The 16,675-nt window shown below is 40.7% G+C and overlaps 1 protein-coding gene across 9 annotated transcripts in view; it reads left to right on the top strand.

The window, feature by feature from the left end:
* Positions 1 to 16,675, top strand: part of LOC105921082 (formin-2) — a 280,717-nt gene that overhangs the window by 2,471 nt on the left and 261,571 nt on the right. For all 9 annotated transcript variants that reach the window (XR_004929898.1, XM_036133216.1, XM_036133218.1 and 6 more), the window contains exon 2: positions 1,835 to 2,073. Coding sequence is in view for 8 of the 9 variants with exons in the window: in XM_036133216.1 (XP_035989109.1) it covers positions 1,835 to 2,073 (239 nt within the window). In the remaining variant the exon portion in view is untranslated. The remainder of the gene's footprint in view (positions 1 to 1,834; positions 2,074 to 16,675) is intronic.

Here is a 16,675-nt window from a genome sequence, read left to right on the forward strand (position 1 = left end):
ATACATTTTCTAAGCATATTTTCTTTAGCTTATTATTGTCTTAGGTTTTAGCCATAAATTGATCAAGGCTTGATGAAAAACCAGCAGTCGTAGCAAAGTAAAGTAACTTTTAATACTACTTAACTGTATTTATGAAAACAATTTTGTCAGACATTTCATCTTTTAGAATCTAAATTTTAGATTGAACCTTAGAATCAATAATTAGTAAATTAGTACAATCTCAGTCAAGTAAATTAATGATAAAATCAAGAAACAAAGCATAAAGATAAAAATCAACTACTTCAAAGTTGATTTCCAAGGAGATGTGTCTAACTCTAAAAAAACTAAAAGTATCATCAGTCTCTCCCTGAAAATGTACTACAAAATGTTTTTGTGTATAATTATAATTACTTAGTGCTGGACCTATCTTTAAAGGAAAGATCAGGAGAGTAAAAGGAGAAACTAAAAGGAGAACATTTTTGGCCTGTCAGTTTAAGAGTAAAAAACACAGTCGTAGAACAGAAGAACAGAGTGCTGACGTTTGGGTCGGATGGGTGATTGCTTTCTCTGAACCAACTAAATTTTTGCGCTGGATACTGTCCACTCTGTCCCGCTGTCTATCTGCTGTAGGAATTGTCTGGCTCTGCTTCAACACCTCTTCTGTCTGTGCAAGTTTGACACTCTTAGGTTGTTGGTTCTTTGTTACACACTCAATCCAAGATGCAGTTCACCTGTTCAGCATCAACAGCCAGAATTAAAGTGTAGCAGCATTATAAAGAGCTGCACAACTAATTGTCCATGCACTTAATAGAGTAGTGCCCCTTTTCTGGACTTCAACCATGCTATGTCCTGGCAGAAAATCTAAATACTTACTCCCACATAGATATTGAAATAGTAAGGTCAATAATAAACCAGCCTTACCATGACCTTAATTGTGTCTCAGTCTGGCAAAATTAGTTTAAAATTTATAGATCTCAGTAGATGAGTAGTTGCAGCTGCTAATATTTTTCTCTTTTTTTCTAGTTTGTGAGAGGAGAAGCGAAGGAATATGTGTGTGCTGTGCCAAGAGAAAATCAGTTGTGTTATGAATGATAGAACTTCCTGGTCTAACTAGGTTCTCCCCAGCAGGTTGGTCTGAGTAAAGACCAACCTGCTTTTAAAGAAAGCTGCACAGGTGATGTGTGACGCATTCTCTCTGGATAAAGAGGTTGAACGCAGGTGGAAGTTTATAATAAGATAATAAGATAAATAATATTTCAAATTAAAATACTCCACAAACTGCAGGTAAAATGAGAACCATGACAGATTAGTCGAGTTGCTGTGAGCCGCACATGACCGCCAGAAAAGCTGCATGTGGCTCATGAGCCACGTCTGCCACTACTGCACTAGATGTCTTGGAGAATCCTCTGTAGGTAATTTGAAGTCAGATTTAAACAATACCAAAAAGTTATATTAAAGGACATAGATGACTCTCCACCATAGTTGCACAGTAGTTAAACCAAAAAAAATTTTTTGTGACAATTTGAAGTTCAATTTGACTCTAAATAAACAGTTTATAACTACGACTTTAGGGTCATAAACACTGCATGTTAATCTCAAACACAAAATCTGTTGAGTAAATCCAATATTTTAGCTCCTTCCGATGTTTCAATGAAGACAAATGGATTGTTGCCCATGTTTCTTGTTTTAAAGATAATGCATAATGAAAAGGTATTGTGTCAAAATAGCACTGCATTTGGAAACGTGTTTCCTACAAAAGGGGTAAAACCACAGGAATTCCTTCACAAATTGGTATGAATGGTTGAACTGTATTGTAACTTTTGTGAAAATTAACCACAAATGCAAATGTTTTCAGGACATTGGTTGGAGAACATGATAGTCACAGACAACGGTCTCTGAGCCTTACTGGGCCTCTAAGCCGTTCAGCTGATTGGACAGAAGAACTTGAAAGGAGGCTAAGAAGCAGAGAAGTGGATGGAGAAGGTTCAAGAGAGTATCTGATGGGCTACAGAGGAGGAGGTAGTCAACCTATCTGTACCAGAAGATCCTCATGTGGACAGGTCTCCCTCTGTGCTTTTCAGGACGTCTTCACAGGTGAGTAAACAACAGAAAAATGTATAGAAGGTGTTTCTTTCTTACTTTAATAGGGGAAGAATAAGCAAATTATTCCAGATGTTCTTTAGTTGACTGAAAAAGGGAAAGGGTGTATCAGATTATCAATCAGTTCATAGTAGACGTCATGTTTCAGAGTACAGTATTTATTTATTTTATACACATGTCAATGTTTTCTACAAGTCAGCATTTTTTGGGAAATCACCTTTTTACACCAAGCTGATAAATATGTACTTTTCTGATTGACTTGGATATCTCTCTGTTGTGCTCTGACTTTGCTAAGGATAAATGAAGTAGAATGAACTATATAGTATAGAAATATTCTTGATTGTCCCGTAGTGAGGAAATTCAGGTGTACCAGCGGCGAAGAGCAAATTTACAAGATAAGAAAAACACAACACTGTGCAGTTATTAAACAAGCTTACTCAAACAGTTAAAGAAGTGTGCAACTGAATGGGGGGATTTTAAGAAATGTGCAAAATGTGTCTGTATATTTATGCATGAAAAACACCAACAAACTATGATGAAAAAGATTAATGGAAGTGACTGCACAAAAAAACCTCAGAGATGATAAACACTTGCTGAGTTTGTTGGGAGCTGTGACTGCTATAAACAGTCACATTAAGTCAAATAAAAAACTATTAAGGTTGAAAGTTGAGTAACTCCAGTATATCCCTGAAAATAGTTGAAGGCCTATGAGTATTGATCAAAGTAATTAGTAATTGATTTAAAAAGACAATTTAAAGGTATCAAATAACTGCCATAATTTGTCTAATCAAAAATTAATTAAAATGTTCCTACATATTTTACAGTAACCAATCTTAAGTAAGTTGCACAATGTCACTGGGATGAATTATGAAACCCAATAACAAACAGGTCAAAACCAATCCAGATAAACAAATTATCGGCAAATTAAATTAAATTATGGAATAACGTGAAAGCAATGATAGTTAAGCAACTAATAATCTATTACTGACTGCATGAGATTTAGGATTTTGGCATCTGCCTAGTATTAATGTGTCATTTACCACACTAAAATCCACCACCTACATAAATGCATCTTTATGTAAGTGGTGAGCTTCTTTCAGCGGGGATTGTTTCAGCTGGTCCAGTGAAAATTCCTCATAGAAATCCTAAATGTAAATCTCATTCAGTCAGTAATAGATTATTGGTTGCTTAACTATCATTGCTTTCCCGTTATTCCATAATTTAATTTCATTTGCCGATAATTTCTTTATCTGAATTGTTTTTGACCTGTTTGTTATTGGGTTTCGTAATCCATCCCAGTGGTTGTCAGGTCATCATCCAGACCTGAGGCATTTTCTTAAAGAGTTAGGTGAGATTCTTTTTAAGTTGTGTACTGAGAGGGTATTTCTGCTAGTAGTTTACCAAAAATGCTGACTTGCACTACAAAGACATGATATTACTGTGGGCATGTTGGAAAAGTAAGTTTCTTCATGGAAATCTGAGGTGTTTTGTAAAAATAAAAAAAATCCAAATACTCTTCTTCCTATTCACAATTACATAAAATCCTAATGAAAAAAAAAAATTTGTGTTTGTTATATGACAAAATGTGAATAAGTTGAAAAGATAGTAATCAGGGATGGAGGTCTCAATACTGGTCTTGTCCTCGAGACCATTTTTTCCTGCCCATTTATTTAAAAAGCTTGATGTGGAAGAAGTGCAGCAAACTGGACTTTACCTTCAGTCCCTCAGGTGTCAGGAATGAGAAGCCGAAGGCCAAACAACCACAGCCAGACTAAGAAGCCGTATCAATTTTTTTCAAACATTAGTAAAGTCTCAGAAGGTAGTGGTGATTTGATAGAACCTATTACGTAATTTTAGGGTCATCAGTCCCCACTTCTATTTTTACAGATATACATGCAGGTTTTGTTAATTTTTTAAATTGCCCTAGAATTTCTTTATTCTGGTTGCGCTATTTTTGATAATTGTACAGTATTTTTCTTTTCTTGTTGTAAATTTGCTCGTTTGTACAGTTTATAATTCATACTTTTTGTTTTTATATTTTCGTCTATACCCAATCAGGGGTCATCACAGTGAGTCATCTGTCTCCATCTAACCCTATCTTCTGCATTTTCTTCTGTCCCACCAACTACCTTTATGTCCTATTTAACTCCAACCATAAAGCTCTTCTCAGGTCTTCCTCTAGGCCTCCTGCTTGGCAGTTCCCACCTCAACATCATTCTACTGATGTACTCATTATCCCTCCTCTGTACATGTTCAAACCATCTCAGTCTGGCTTCACTGACCTCATTTTCAAAACATCTAACATGAGCTGTCCCTCTCATGTACTTTTTCCTGCTCATATCCTTCCTCATCTCTCTCAAAGAACCTCAACATCTTCATCTCTGCTACCTCCAGCCTCTTCTTAAGCGCCAATGTCTTTAAACCACACAACATCTCTGGCCTCTCCACTATCTTTTACACTTTTCCTTTCATTCTATCAGATACCTTTTATCACACAGCACACCTAATACTTTTCTCAACCCATTTCAATCTGCTTGGACACTTCACCTCTTTTCCACACTTGCCATTACTTTAGACTGTTAACCCTAACCACTTAAAATCCTCCACCTTCTTTATCTCTGATTCCTATTGCCTTCTGGCTGCAATTGGGTCCTTCTCATCATATTCTGTCTTACTATGGCTAAGCCTTATTCCTTTCCTATTTCCTGCTCTCACTGCAAACATCATAGCCCATGAAGTTTCCTCTCTTACATTTTCGAAGCCGATCCTTGATGCAGTCCCACTTCCACCTTGAACTACTTTGTCACACTTACAGCACACCTCACCAATGTCTTACAGCTTTCATACATGCCCCAACCACTCTAATATGCAACTCATGGCTTCCTTACTCAAAAGCACAGATCCTCGCTCTCCACCCTATATCATCACTTCTGATCTCAATCAAGCTCCCACTGCTCTTCCCCATAATCGAATTGTATGACTCATCAACTTTATTCCTCTGTAGTGGCCACCACTCCGCCCATCTCCCCTTTTTCTTGAAAATTGGTACTAGCATACTTCTCCTCCATTCCTCAGGCATCTTCTCGCCCTCTAAGATCTCATCGAACAGGCAGTTAAAAAACTCTGCTGTCTCTCATTAATGCTTCCATACCTTCAGTACCAACTGCCATTCCTCTCTTCAGTCTTTCTTATTTAATCCTTATTCATTTTTGCTATGCCCTGATCCCCAATAGTCACTGTTTCTGCTCTTTGTTCTCTCTCATTTTCCTTTCATCAACTCTTCAAAGTACTCATCCATCTTCCTATCACACTTGTTGCATCTGTCAGAGCCTTCCCATCTCTGTCACTCTGCTTCGCCAACCTGTATAAATCCTTCTCTCCTGCCTTACTGTCCAACCTGTCATAAAGGTTATTGTATGCCCTTTGGCCTTAGCTATCTCTACCTTTAATTTATGCTGCATCTATCTGTCCTCCTGGCGAGTCCTTCAGTGTGAGTTTCTTCACTGTGTAACACAAATAAAAGATATTTCTATTCTTACCTTGTTTTAAACATCTCCAAAACTTTATTACTGACAAGTCTTCTGTGTTTATTGGTCTTCAAGATGATGTTTGTTCATTGAACATCTGACACCTTCATAGAACAGATGGATTAGTTCTGAGGTTCATTTACACAACTTACTAATTAAGTTACACGTCTAAAAGTAGTTACTTGTATTGGATTACACTTAGGAGTCAAATTAAAATGAGCTGAATGATATTCAGTGCCATGAAAACATATTTGACCCCTTACAGTTTCCCCACGAATTTGACTTTTTTATCATACCAAAACATGTTAGCTAAACGATCAATTTTAACATCTAAGATGAATGCTCAATACAAAAAAGTAGTTTTCAAATGCTGACTTCCTTTATGTAAACCGAAAATAGTATCCAAACCCACCTGCCCTTGTGAAAAATAGGTTATTGTCCCTAAACCTGCCTTTAAGCCACTGGGATGACTGTCACAAGTATTGCATTGCTGTTGGGAAATTCTGGCCCACTCTGGTTTACCAAACTATTTTAATTCGACCACACTTAAGGGTTTTGAAACATTGGGCCATTCAGACATAAATATGGGGTATGATTTGAATCTTTGTTTTAGTTGTCTCATGAACTCTGCCCTAATGGATACCAATTTTTCCCAGTTTCTGTGTTGCTTTTAACAAACAATACCATTATTTGAGTCAAGTAAGGTCTTTTGTGCTTTAGATGTAGGACTTGGTTGTTTTGTGACCTCCTGACTGAGTCCTACATGTGATTTTGGTTCTTTTTAAGGGTTCTACAGGTCTGGTAATAATCAGCCCAAGAGATGGCTAGTGAAAAAAGAACCAAGAAGTTGTATTGTCACCACATGTTATAGTGGTGAAATTATTTCAGGACATACTCAGGCTTAGGACACACACAGCAAATAATAAAAAATAAGCACTGGGTGCGGATACTGACATAGTGAACAATATGTACAGTTTTTTTTCTTTTAAGATGGCTCCTCTTTGTGGTCTGCTAGTACTCGCACCAGCCAGTCCCACCTAAATGCGACTCATTATGTTGGATAATGCATTCAAGTTTGTGGTGAATCTTGTGCAATGTTCTTAAACCTTATATGCAGTACTGTGCAATAACACATTCCTGATAGTTAAGAGTGTGAAGTAGAAGTATGCATTCACAGTAGTGATATTGGAACATATCAAGCCTGCAGTAAATCTTGAGCAATATCCTTAAAGTTTAATATGCAGAACTGTGCAATTAAAGGCAATTCTGGTCCACTCTCCGGCATCTCAGGAGAGGGAAGCAGTGCAGTACAAACACTGTTTATAGTGGGGGTAGTATGCTGCTGACCTCGACTCGGGACGTTGTGTGTCAGTGGGTGGAATATTTCGAAGACCTCCTTAATCCCACCAACACATCTTCCATTGAGAAAGCAGGGCCTGGGGAATCTGGGTCGGGTTCTCCCATCTCTGATGCTGAGCTCACCGAGATGGTTAAAAAGCTCCTTGGTGGCAAGGCCCCAGGGGTGGATAAGATTTGCCCTGAGTACCTTAAGGGTCTGAATGTTGTGGGGCTATGTTGGGTAACGTGACTCTACAACATTGCGTGGACATCAGGGGCAGTTCCCCTGGATTGGCAGACTGGGGTGGTGGTCCCCCAATTAAAAAAGGGGGACCGGAGGGTGTGTTCCAACTACAGAGGAATCACACTCCTAAGCCTCCCTGGTAAGGTCTATTCCGGGGTTCTGGAAAGGAGGGTCTGTCGGATAGTCGAATCTCGGATTTAGGAGAACAGTGTGATTTTCATCCTGGCTGTGGAACACTAGATCAACTCTACACCCTCAGCAGGATCCTGGAGGCTGCATCAGGGTTTTCCCAACCAGTCTACATGTGCTTTGTGGATCTGGAGAAGGCATTTGAAAGTGTCCCTCGGGGGGTCCTGTGGGGGGGGGGGGGCTACTCCGGTAGTATGGAGTACCGGGCCCTCTAAGAAGGGCTATTAGGTCTCTGTATGACTGATGTCAGAGCCTGGTCCGCATTGCCGGTAGTAAGTCAGACTGGTTTCCAGTGAGAGTTGGACTCCGCCATGGTTGCCCTTTGTCACAGATTCTGTTCATAACTTTTATGGACAGAATTTCTAGGCGCAGCCAAAGTGTTGAGGGGATCCATTTTGGTGGCTTTAGGATTGCGTCTGCTATTCGCGGATACGTGGTCCTATTGGCTTCATCAGGGCGTGATCTACAGCTCTTGCTGGAGCGGTTCACAGGCAAGTGGCAGAGATGAGGATCAGCGCCCCCAAATCCGAGACCATGGTCTTGAGTCGCAAAAGGGTAGAGTGCCTTCTCCGGGTTGGGGAGGATGTGCTGCCCCTAGTGGAGGAGTTTAAGTATCTTGGGGTCTTGTTCACGAATTAGGGGGAAAGGGAGCTGGAGATTGACAGGCGGATTGGTGCTGCGTCTGCTGTGAAGCGGGCGTTGTATTGGTCCGTTGTGGTGAAGAGAGAGCTGAGCCAAAAGGCAAAGCTCTCGATTTACCTAACATGGTAAATCAATGGTCGATCTACGTTGCTACCCTGATCTATGGTCATGAGCTTTGGGTCATGACCAAAAGAACGAGATCCAGGATACAATCGACCCAAATGAGTTTTCTCCGTAATGAGAAAACTGAGCTCCTTGCCCTTAGAGATAGGGTAAGGAGCTCAGTCAGACTCAGAGTAGAGCCACTGCTCCTCCACATTGACAGGAGCCAGTTGAGGTGGCTCCGGCATCTGGCTAGGATGCCTCCTGGACGTCTCCCTGGGAAGGTGTTCTGAGCACGTCCCACTGGGAGGAGACCCAGAGGGAGACCCAGGAAACGCTGGAGGGGCTATGTTTTTCGGCTGGCCTGGGAACGCCTTGTGATTCCCCCAGAGGAGTGGCCCAAGAGGCTGGAGAAAGGGACATCTGGGACTCCCTACTGAAGCTGCTACCCCTGTGAACCCGACCCCGGATAAGCAGAAGAGAATGGATGAATGGTGCAATGAAAACTGTGCAGTGAGATATTCCTAATGGTTGAGAGTGTGCAAAAAATATGCATTCACAGTGGTGATGTTGTAACGTGTACAGACTCAGTGTCCTCAGCAGTGGGTGAAAGCCCTTACAGCTTTAGCGAAGAAGCTTATTTCTAGGTTTGCTGGCATTGCCTTGGTGGGTTGGATCTGTGGCGATGCATCTGGCCCTCCTCTGGACTCATGCAGCATAAACCGAGTCCAGATCTTGAAGACGTCATCCCGCAATTCCCTCTGCATAGAAACGATAGAAATAGAAACAAATAGAAACGATCTGGCGACTTCCGGTTATGGCGGCCACGTGAAAAGATGCATTGTACTTCGCCCTGCTGCTTGTTGCTTTAATACGGGGAACATAACCGCTGCTCACAAAGACTGATGCAAAAAAAAGGGACAAACTGATGTATAATGCCTAGCTCGACTAGACAACACAAAGGAAAAAGCGAGGCATTCAAGCATAACCTCCGTGGAGAAGCTCGCAAAGATAAAAACATGGCTGCGCAAGAAGGGAAAAGCGAACCTGATAATAGTAAGTCGGATCAAATTCTAGCTGCACTGGAGTAATTGAGAAACAAGTTCTCTGCAAAACTTGATGGAGTAATGCTGACACTACAAGATGTAAAACAAGAAATGAAAGACTATAATGAACGTATGTCACGGGCGGAGGACCGTATTTCTACCGCGGAAGACGAAGTGGCTAATCTACAAGCTAACGTGAGCTCCTTGCAGGCTAAAAATAAATCAATCGAGGACAAACTCATGGACTTGGAAACAAGGTCTCGCCTGAATAACTTGAGACTTGTGAATTTGCCAGAAGGTGCCGAAGGTCCAGATCTATGTGCTTTTTTGAGGAAGTGGATGCCGGAGGTGTTGGGGAATGAGGCGCTGCAGCCCTCGTTGAGCCTGGAAAGAGCTCACAGATTAGGACCGAGAGCGGACAGCGCTTCCTGACCAAGAGCCCTGATAATGAAGTTCCTCAACTACCGAGAAAGGCAAGCCGTCATTCGAGCTGCACGCACGGGAGAAGAAAGATGTCTTCTACAAGGAACAACGGGTCCGCTTCTACCGCGACCTGGCAACCGGGCTTCACCAGCTGAGGAAAAAGTTTGATCCGATCCGAGAGGAGCTGCGTAAATCGGGCATTCGTAACGGAGTAACTCACCCTGCAACGCTTCTAGTGACCCATGAAAACAAAACATTGGCATTCAAAACACCTGGGGATGCAAGGGAGTTTCTCAAGAAAATTCAAGAGAGCTAAGGACACACAGAACATTAAGTGAAGAATAAAGCTTCAGATGGAGTGGAAAGTAAGGTCCACAAATAATAGAAATCCATCACATGATACCTTACAGCTAGATCATTCTTATGATATTTGGGATTTTTTTCTTGACATTCCAATGTGTTGACATGGTTTGTTATATTTTTACGTTCCTTAACATGTCACACATCCACATTCTCAATTTTGTAGCAATAAAGCGTTTAAAGGTAAAACAGTCCCTTAAAATATTTTTTCAGTATTAGTGGGCAGGGGTCAAAATGTTATTAGCAACAACAGGGGTATTTCCTGCAGAATAGGCTATGTGTGGTTTTGCGGATCCGCACTGGTTGTGGATTGGCTTCTTGCTATAAGGGCAGTCTAATGTATGTGGGTGGGACTCTCCCAGTTTGGGGAAGGGAAATGGTAGGAAAGGTTTTTTTTTTTACGTTTTGTGTGTTGGATGTATGTTCTAGCATGCGGTTTTGTTATGCCTCACATTTCTATACAGTAAAGCGACTTACTACCCTATGCCTCAAACTGTGAAATTTAATTTTATCTCATGGAACTGCAGGGGTCTTCAACGTTTCCAAAAGGTCAAGCAAGTTATGAATAGATTAAAAGAAATGGTCTCTAAAATAGTATTCCTTCAGGAAACACATCTTCTTGAGGAGAACAATTTAAAGGTGAGGAGGAGGTGGAGGGGCAATATATATATACGGCACCATTCGCATCCGATTCCAGGGGAGTTATGACCCTAATACATGAATCGGTGCCACTGCAAATTAAAAACATTATTAAAGATAAAAAAGGAAGGTATTTAATACTCCAAGGCTCCCGAAGACACCCGAGCACCTTTCTGCCTGCTCGGACGCTTTTTTCTCTGCTCCCTGCTTGCTTGCATTTTCCTGCCTTTTACTTTTTATCTCCTTTTTATCTCTTTGCCAAAACCACGGAAAGTTGGATTTAGTTGTTTTTATTTATTTTCTTTTTATTTATTTTTGATTTTGATTTTGCAAAGATGCCTACCTTCACCACAGTGGACCTTGACACGCTTCTACAGAAGATCGCTGTTATAGAACAGAAGATATGCCGACTTGAACTGAATTATGATGTAAACGGCGCGTATGGAAATGAAACAACCCTGCCTGCGACCCCAAACGGGGACCACCAGCCCAGCAACTCTCTGAACAAACAGATCCCTGAGGAAAATGAGAATCCCTGGATCACTCTGGGTGCAAGACCAAAGGATCAACGAACCCCACGCCTAGACAAAGAAAACTGGCCGAGACTACAGAGAGATGTCCCAGGACAAGTGAAACAACTGTTATGGGAGTTTTGGGTGGAATTCTAAGCAATAGTAACTGAGTTCCCATCTTTACTAAATGACGAGACGGTGGTATAACGTTCCAGCACTTTTATTGAGAAACAGAGCAGAGATTCACATAGTTGGAAAGTAATCGCACCCCACGGTCCCGCTGCAGTCTGCGTCTGCCCTGTCTCTGTCTGTGTCGCTTTTCGGGCTTCCCCTAATACTGCACCGTGGCCTTCCCATTAGACAAAACAAAGACAGTCTATCGTAAACAATCAGTATCCCTCAGCAGCTGCAGCATTTGGCCTTGCAATCAGAAAACAGTGGATAGTGCTGGAACTTTTAGTACAGATCAACATGAATGCTTCAAAGAGGTTTAACACACAAGATCAAAGATTTAGCTTTTGTCTACAATTTAGGGTTCATCCACTTAAGTAAGGCCTGTTTTAGGTACCTATGCGCACATTATTTTAAAATTACATTAGACTATGGTAAGCTAAACCCTGTTCAGTAACCAAGGTCGAATCTGTCTACTCTTCACCCACCCTGAATACCCTCCAACTCCTTTCTCCACTCACCCCTACGATGGACAATAATCCACCACTCCAAACTTACAACACCAGGAGCAAAGGCAGGAGAGGTTCAGTGCGGGCAGGGGAACAACAGAAAAAGCTACCCCTAGGGGGCAGTAAAAACTGGCAAGCCCCCCTCCCAGGGAAATCTGCTCTCGGCCAATCTGAGCCTGAAAACCCTGTATTGAATCTATGTGTTATCATTACCAGCTAATATTAAAGGATCTTTAGAGCCAATCCGATCCTGGTTCTTCCTATATCAAATCAAAAGGTGCATAAACCATAGATCCTTGTGTGTCTGAAGCAAACAGTTTCCATTTTATACCATAGAACCATATTGATCAACATGATGTAACATTAAAGTGTAGATCTCATAACACAAAAAAATCAAACATGTGAGTCAGTGGAACAGAGCAGTTATACAAACAGCAACACAATATATGAGAAGAGTTCTAAACGTCAAGAATGCAAAGTTAAGGAAGCCTTCAGGCCATTCAGGCACAAGGCAGAAAATAATATAATCGAGCTTAGGGTCTCTTCAGGCAACTCCTCCCGTTGAAGAATAAGGAATCAGAGTTCTCTGGCTTCTTCATTCCCAGTCCTCTTCTTGGTTCCTCCTCGCAGGCTGGACGATTGAGCTGGATGGTAATAAGCGTTCAGTTCTGGATGGGCACTGAGCATTTTATTTTGCATTTCTCTCTAATAAAACACTTTGTGAAGATGGTCTGCAGACACGAGTCCTTGTTTCCACTGGAGAACAGAAACAAGGTGTAATTAGTGTTCTTATAAAAAAAAAACTTTCATGTGTCATTTATTAAAACATCCTCCAAGCACTTTCACATTCAAGATATTTCTGTGCACAATTATTTAGCTTTCAGAATTCTGCAATTTAATTATTAATTAAAATAGTAATCTTTAAGTTAAAATGTATATGCAGTAAATTCATAATAATTCTTAACAGAATGCTTTTAATGTGTGTCTTAACTGTTGTTGTCTGACAGTTGAAGTTCTCTGCAACATAATTTCATCAACATATTCGTTTCATGACATTTCCCATTTTATTTTGAAAACCCAACTGAGAAAAAGAAAGCCTTTCCATGTGAAAGCTTTTCCCTCTCTCTCTACTTTTTTTTTTTTTTTTTTTTTAAAGAAAGCGAGGTGCTGTTCTGCACCGAAAAGACAAAATATTTATACCATGCTGTTACTGTTCAAGGACGCCATGGTTCTACAAACAAAGCAATGAGAGAGAACAGGAGCTTTTGAAAACGCTTTAACATTGTAGAGCAACTAAAGCTACTTAAGCAAATCAGAATTAGTTCCCAAATTAATCCTAAAATAAAGTAAACCATACATGTGATTATTTATTTTCTTAAACTGAGGATTAAGGACTTTTATTAAGAAGTTCTTGGATGAACGTGTCTCTGCGTTCCTATTTGTCTAGGCCTCTGCAATCTGATCTATGATCTATGTATTCTGAGTGCCTGGTCAGGAAGGGTTAAGGTTCTCCGAAGCTTTCTGTTTTCAGCAACCCTGAAAACCCAGAACCCTTTACAGTCAGTGTAAGGTATCAGATGACATGTGGGACCACCTTGTCGTCCCTCTGGTTCCACCAGATGTGTCAAGTCCACAGCAGCTCGTCCTGGGTGCCATGCCCCAGGGGTCTCCACACCCCCCTGTGTGGAACGTCTCTCATTGTAAGGATCTCACCTTACGTGCCGTTCAAGATGTTCTTTACACAACAGGAGTTCCAATGTGGGATGTATTTACTGCTTTGATGTTCCTCAGAGAAAACCTTCATTCATTGATATCCCCTTCAAGCTGTTACCCTTTAGTGTTTTTTTTTTTTTTTTTTGCTACCAGTGTTTCTTTATAACTGATACGAGTTTTCCCCGTAATTCAGCACATTAAGAAGACTACCCAAAACAAACCAAGATTAGAATTAAAATTTAACCCTTCAGAAGCTGGCTTTATTTTATTTTTTCCCCTCTGACATAGTTTTCGTGCCCCAGGCCAGAACACACAGACCCAGCCTTGCCATAACATTCAGATGTTTACATCATGGTCAGATTTGTTTATCATATCTATTGTCCTTCTCAGGTTATACTGTCTCTCTGAGGATCGCCTCAGCTCAGCATAACTAATAACATCAGATGATTTCGTAACTGATGACGCGTGTAACGTGGCATTCTGATATTTTGACGCTTCTCAAAATTTCTCATTAGTTGCATTCAAATCCCAAGTAAAAAGAAATAAAATAAATGAATAGAAAACCCTAGAAAAGCAACCATATTTAGTTCCATACAGTTTGTTCAAAGCCAAAGCACAGTTTTTCCATCTATTTAAATCAAAAATCTTGTATATCTAAACTTCTTTCAACTGGACTGGTTTGTGATGAATCATTATTATTATAAGCAATGAGATCTCAGTAATTTTAAATTACTTTAGGGCTAAAAAACAAGTGATAGGATCTCAGCCTAAATTTGTAAAACAGTAAACTTAACAAGCTTATGTAACGCTTATTTCCAATTTCTAACAAAGCTGAAATATTTCCGTTCAAGCCATGTTAATCTCTCCGTGTATCAATTTAATTTGGTCCTGATATTTAATGTTAAAAAACAAACTTTGTTATTTAAATCTCTCTTTTACTGTACCTCTATTGTTAACATAGTCCATGCTTAAAATGTCATTTGAATTACGGAGCTGCAGTTCTCCCAAAACAAATGAACATTCTGAAACCATGAACATTACTTTTACCCCGAATTAATTCACACAGACGAACGTTTAGTTACATAGATACATACACACGTACGGTTACATACAAACGATGACATTCAGACAGACAAACACGTGCAGGCCTGCTTTTTCACCATCTTAAATAGTTCTATGTTTTTCATAATTTTTAAACGCCAACGCCGAAAGATGTATTGAACGCGTTAAGTTCCCGCTTAGTTTAAAAGGTGGAGAGCGTGCGCTGGCTACGACCCCCCGATGCTTCGTCCACACGCGGTTTTACGCTTCAGTCCCGCAAGGATACAACTCTGTGTCTCGCAGACACTTGGATGCTTACCCATTTTTGAAAGTTATACGTCGTTATCAGCAGTTCAAAACACTTTTATCCACAACGGAAGTGCCTAATCGGTCCCCACGTAAACGCTTCCCCGGTGCAACGCCTTTTTAGTTTCGTTTCCGTTTCCTTGTTTTTATCACTTTTCTTTTTTCTCTTAATTTTTTTTTTATTATTTAGTAGCAGTACTGCAATAAAATAAAATAATAGTAATAATAATAATCCCTATGTGAGAAATCTGCATGTTTAATCAAATCATTTCAAATCATTTATGCATGTCATGCGTCTGGGCCCCTACGTTTTCAGCATGAAATCGAACGTCTCACCCTGGGGCAAGGCTGGACCCTGAAAAACTCTGCCTTTGACCCATTACACTGACTCTTCTGCTTCCAGACTTTTTTTTTTGTTTGTTTGTTTTTATTTATTTTATCCTTTTTTTGTGTTTTTATTGTTATTTTCTACTCGTCTTTAGCACGATCGACCAACTAAAATGAAAGGCCTCACATCTGATGGTCGGCTTTTTGGTATAATGGTCGGGGTCCCCACTTATCAAAGCTGCAAACGTCTTCGCAACAGTCAAGGACTTAAGCATCCCTGCCGCTTTCATCCACAACAGAAGTGGACAGCCTCTTGCACAAAACCCAAGACAAGAGGACTTTAATGGACCAGCTGCAAACTGCTCAGCCGGTCACCTGTTCTCCAGGTGAAAATCACTCTGCCCCTCCTCCCCCCTTGTGGGAAAGTCCGTATTTCAGCTGAAAACGTATTCTAATTAAATTTTTAATTTTAGTTTAATGTTTAAACCTTAGTCACCGTTCGGTATTGCGAACCCTGTTTTATTTGCCTTAAGGATTAAATATAATTAATTATTTCTACCGGCTTTTACTTTTACTACCTTTTAGGTTTGCAGTTTTAAATTAAAAAATTTCTTGAGGTATACTTTAAAATGGGGTTTAAAATTTTAAAAGCTTGCAAGCATTTTTGACCAATTGCGTTTGTTTTTAAAAGAGCTGGAAAATAATCCCCTTACCGTCTCATGAAAGAAAGGTTCGGATCTTCGCGCCGACGCCCAGAGACGCTCCGAGACCAGGAGCTCCTCCACGTTCCTTGAAAATCCATTCGGGGTACCAGAGGCCGGATAACCTCTCCGGGTAGGCCAAAACAGCTCCTGTCCTCGGACTCCGTCGGTCGGAGATCCTGTTCGTGACGCCAAATTGTTATGGGAGTTTTGGGTGGAATTCTAAGCAATAGTAACTGAGTTCCCATCTTTACTAAATGACGAGACGGTGGTATAACGTTCCAGCACTTTTATTGAGAAACAGAGCAGAGATTCACATAGTTGGAAAGTAATCGCACCCCACGGTCCCGCTGCAGTCTGCGTCTGCCCTGTCTCTGTCTGTGTCGCTTTTCGGGCTTCCACTAATACTGCACCGTGGCCTTCCCATTAGACAAAACAAAGACAGTCTATCGTAAACAATCAGTATCCCTCAGCAGCTGCAGCATTTGGCCTTGCAATCAGAAAACAGTGGATCTTATACACAGACATCAGGTCTCCAGGCCTCCTCTGTCCGAGTGGTGTGAGGCCATAGTGACTTCAGAATAATAATTCTTATAACAACAACAGCGGGCTGTTCTCACAACAAATGATAGGAGTAAACCTGCTGGAAATGCTGGAATTCCTTTACGAAACAGATTTGCTCCGCTCCAAAATGTGACCCAGGAGAATCATGACAATACTCAGAGGTACGTCAACGACTTTCGCTCTAATACATCAGAGAAAAGACATGCCACGGGGCCAAGGACCCTGATTTTATGCAGTGGGTC

This window comes from Fundulus heteroclitus, unplaced genomic scaffold (assembly GCF_011125445.2).
Source record: "Fundulus heteroclitus isolate FHET01 unplaced genomic scaffold, MU-UCD_Fhet_4.1 scaffold_59, whole genome shotgun sequence".
Lineage (NCBI taxonomy): Eukaryota > Metazoa > Chordata > Actinopteri > Cyprinodontiformes > Fundulidae > Fundulus > Fundulus heteroclitus.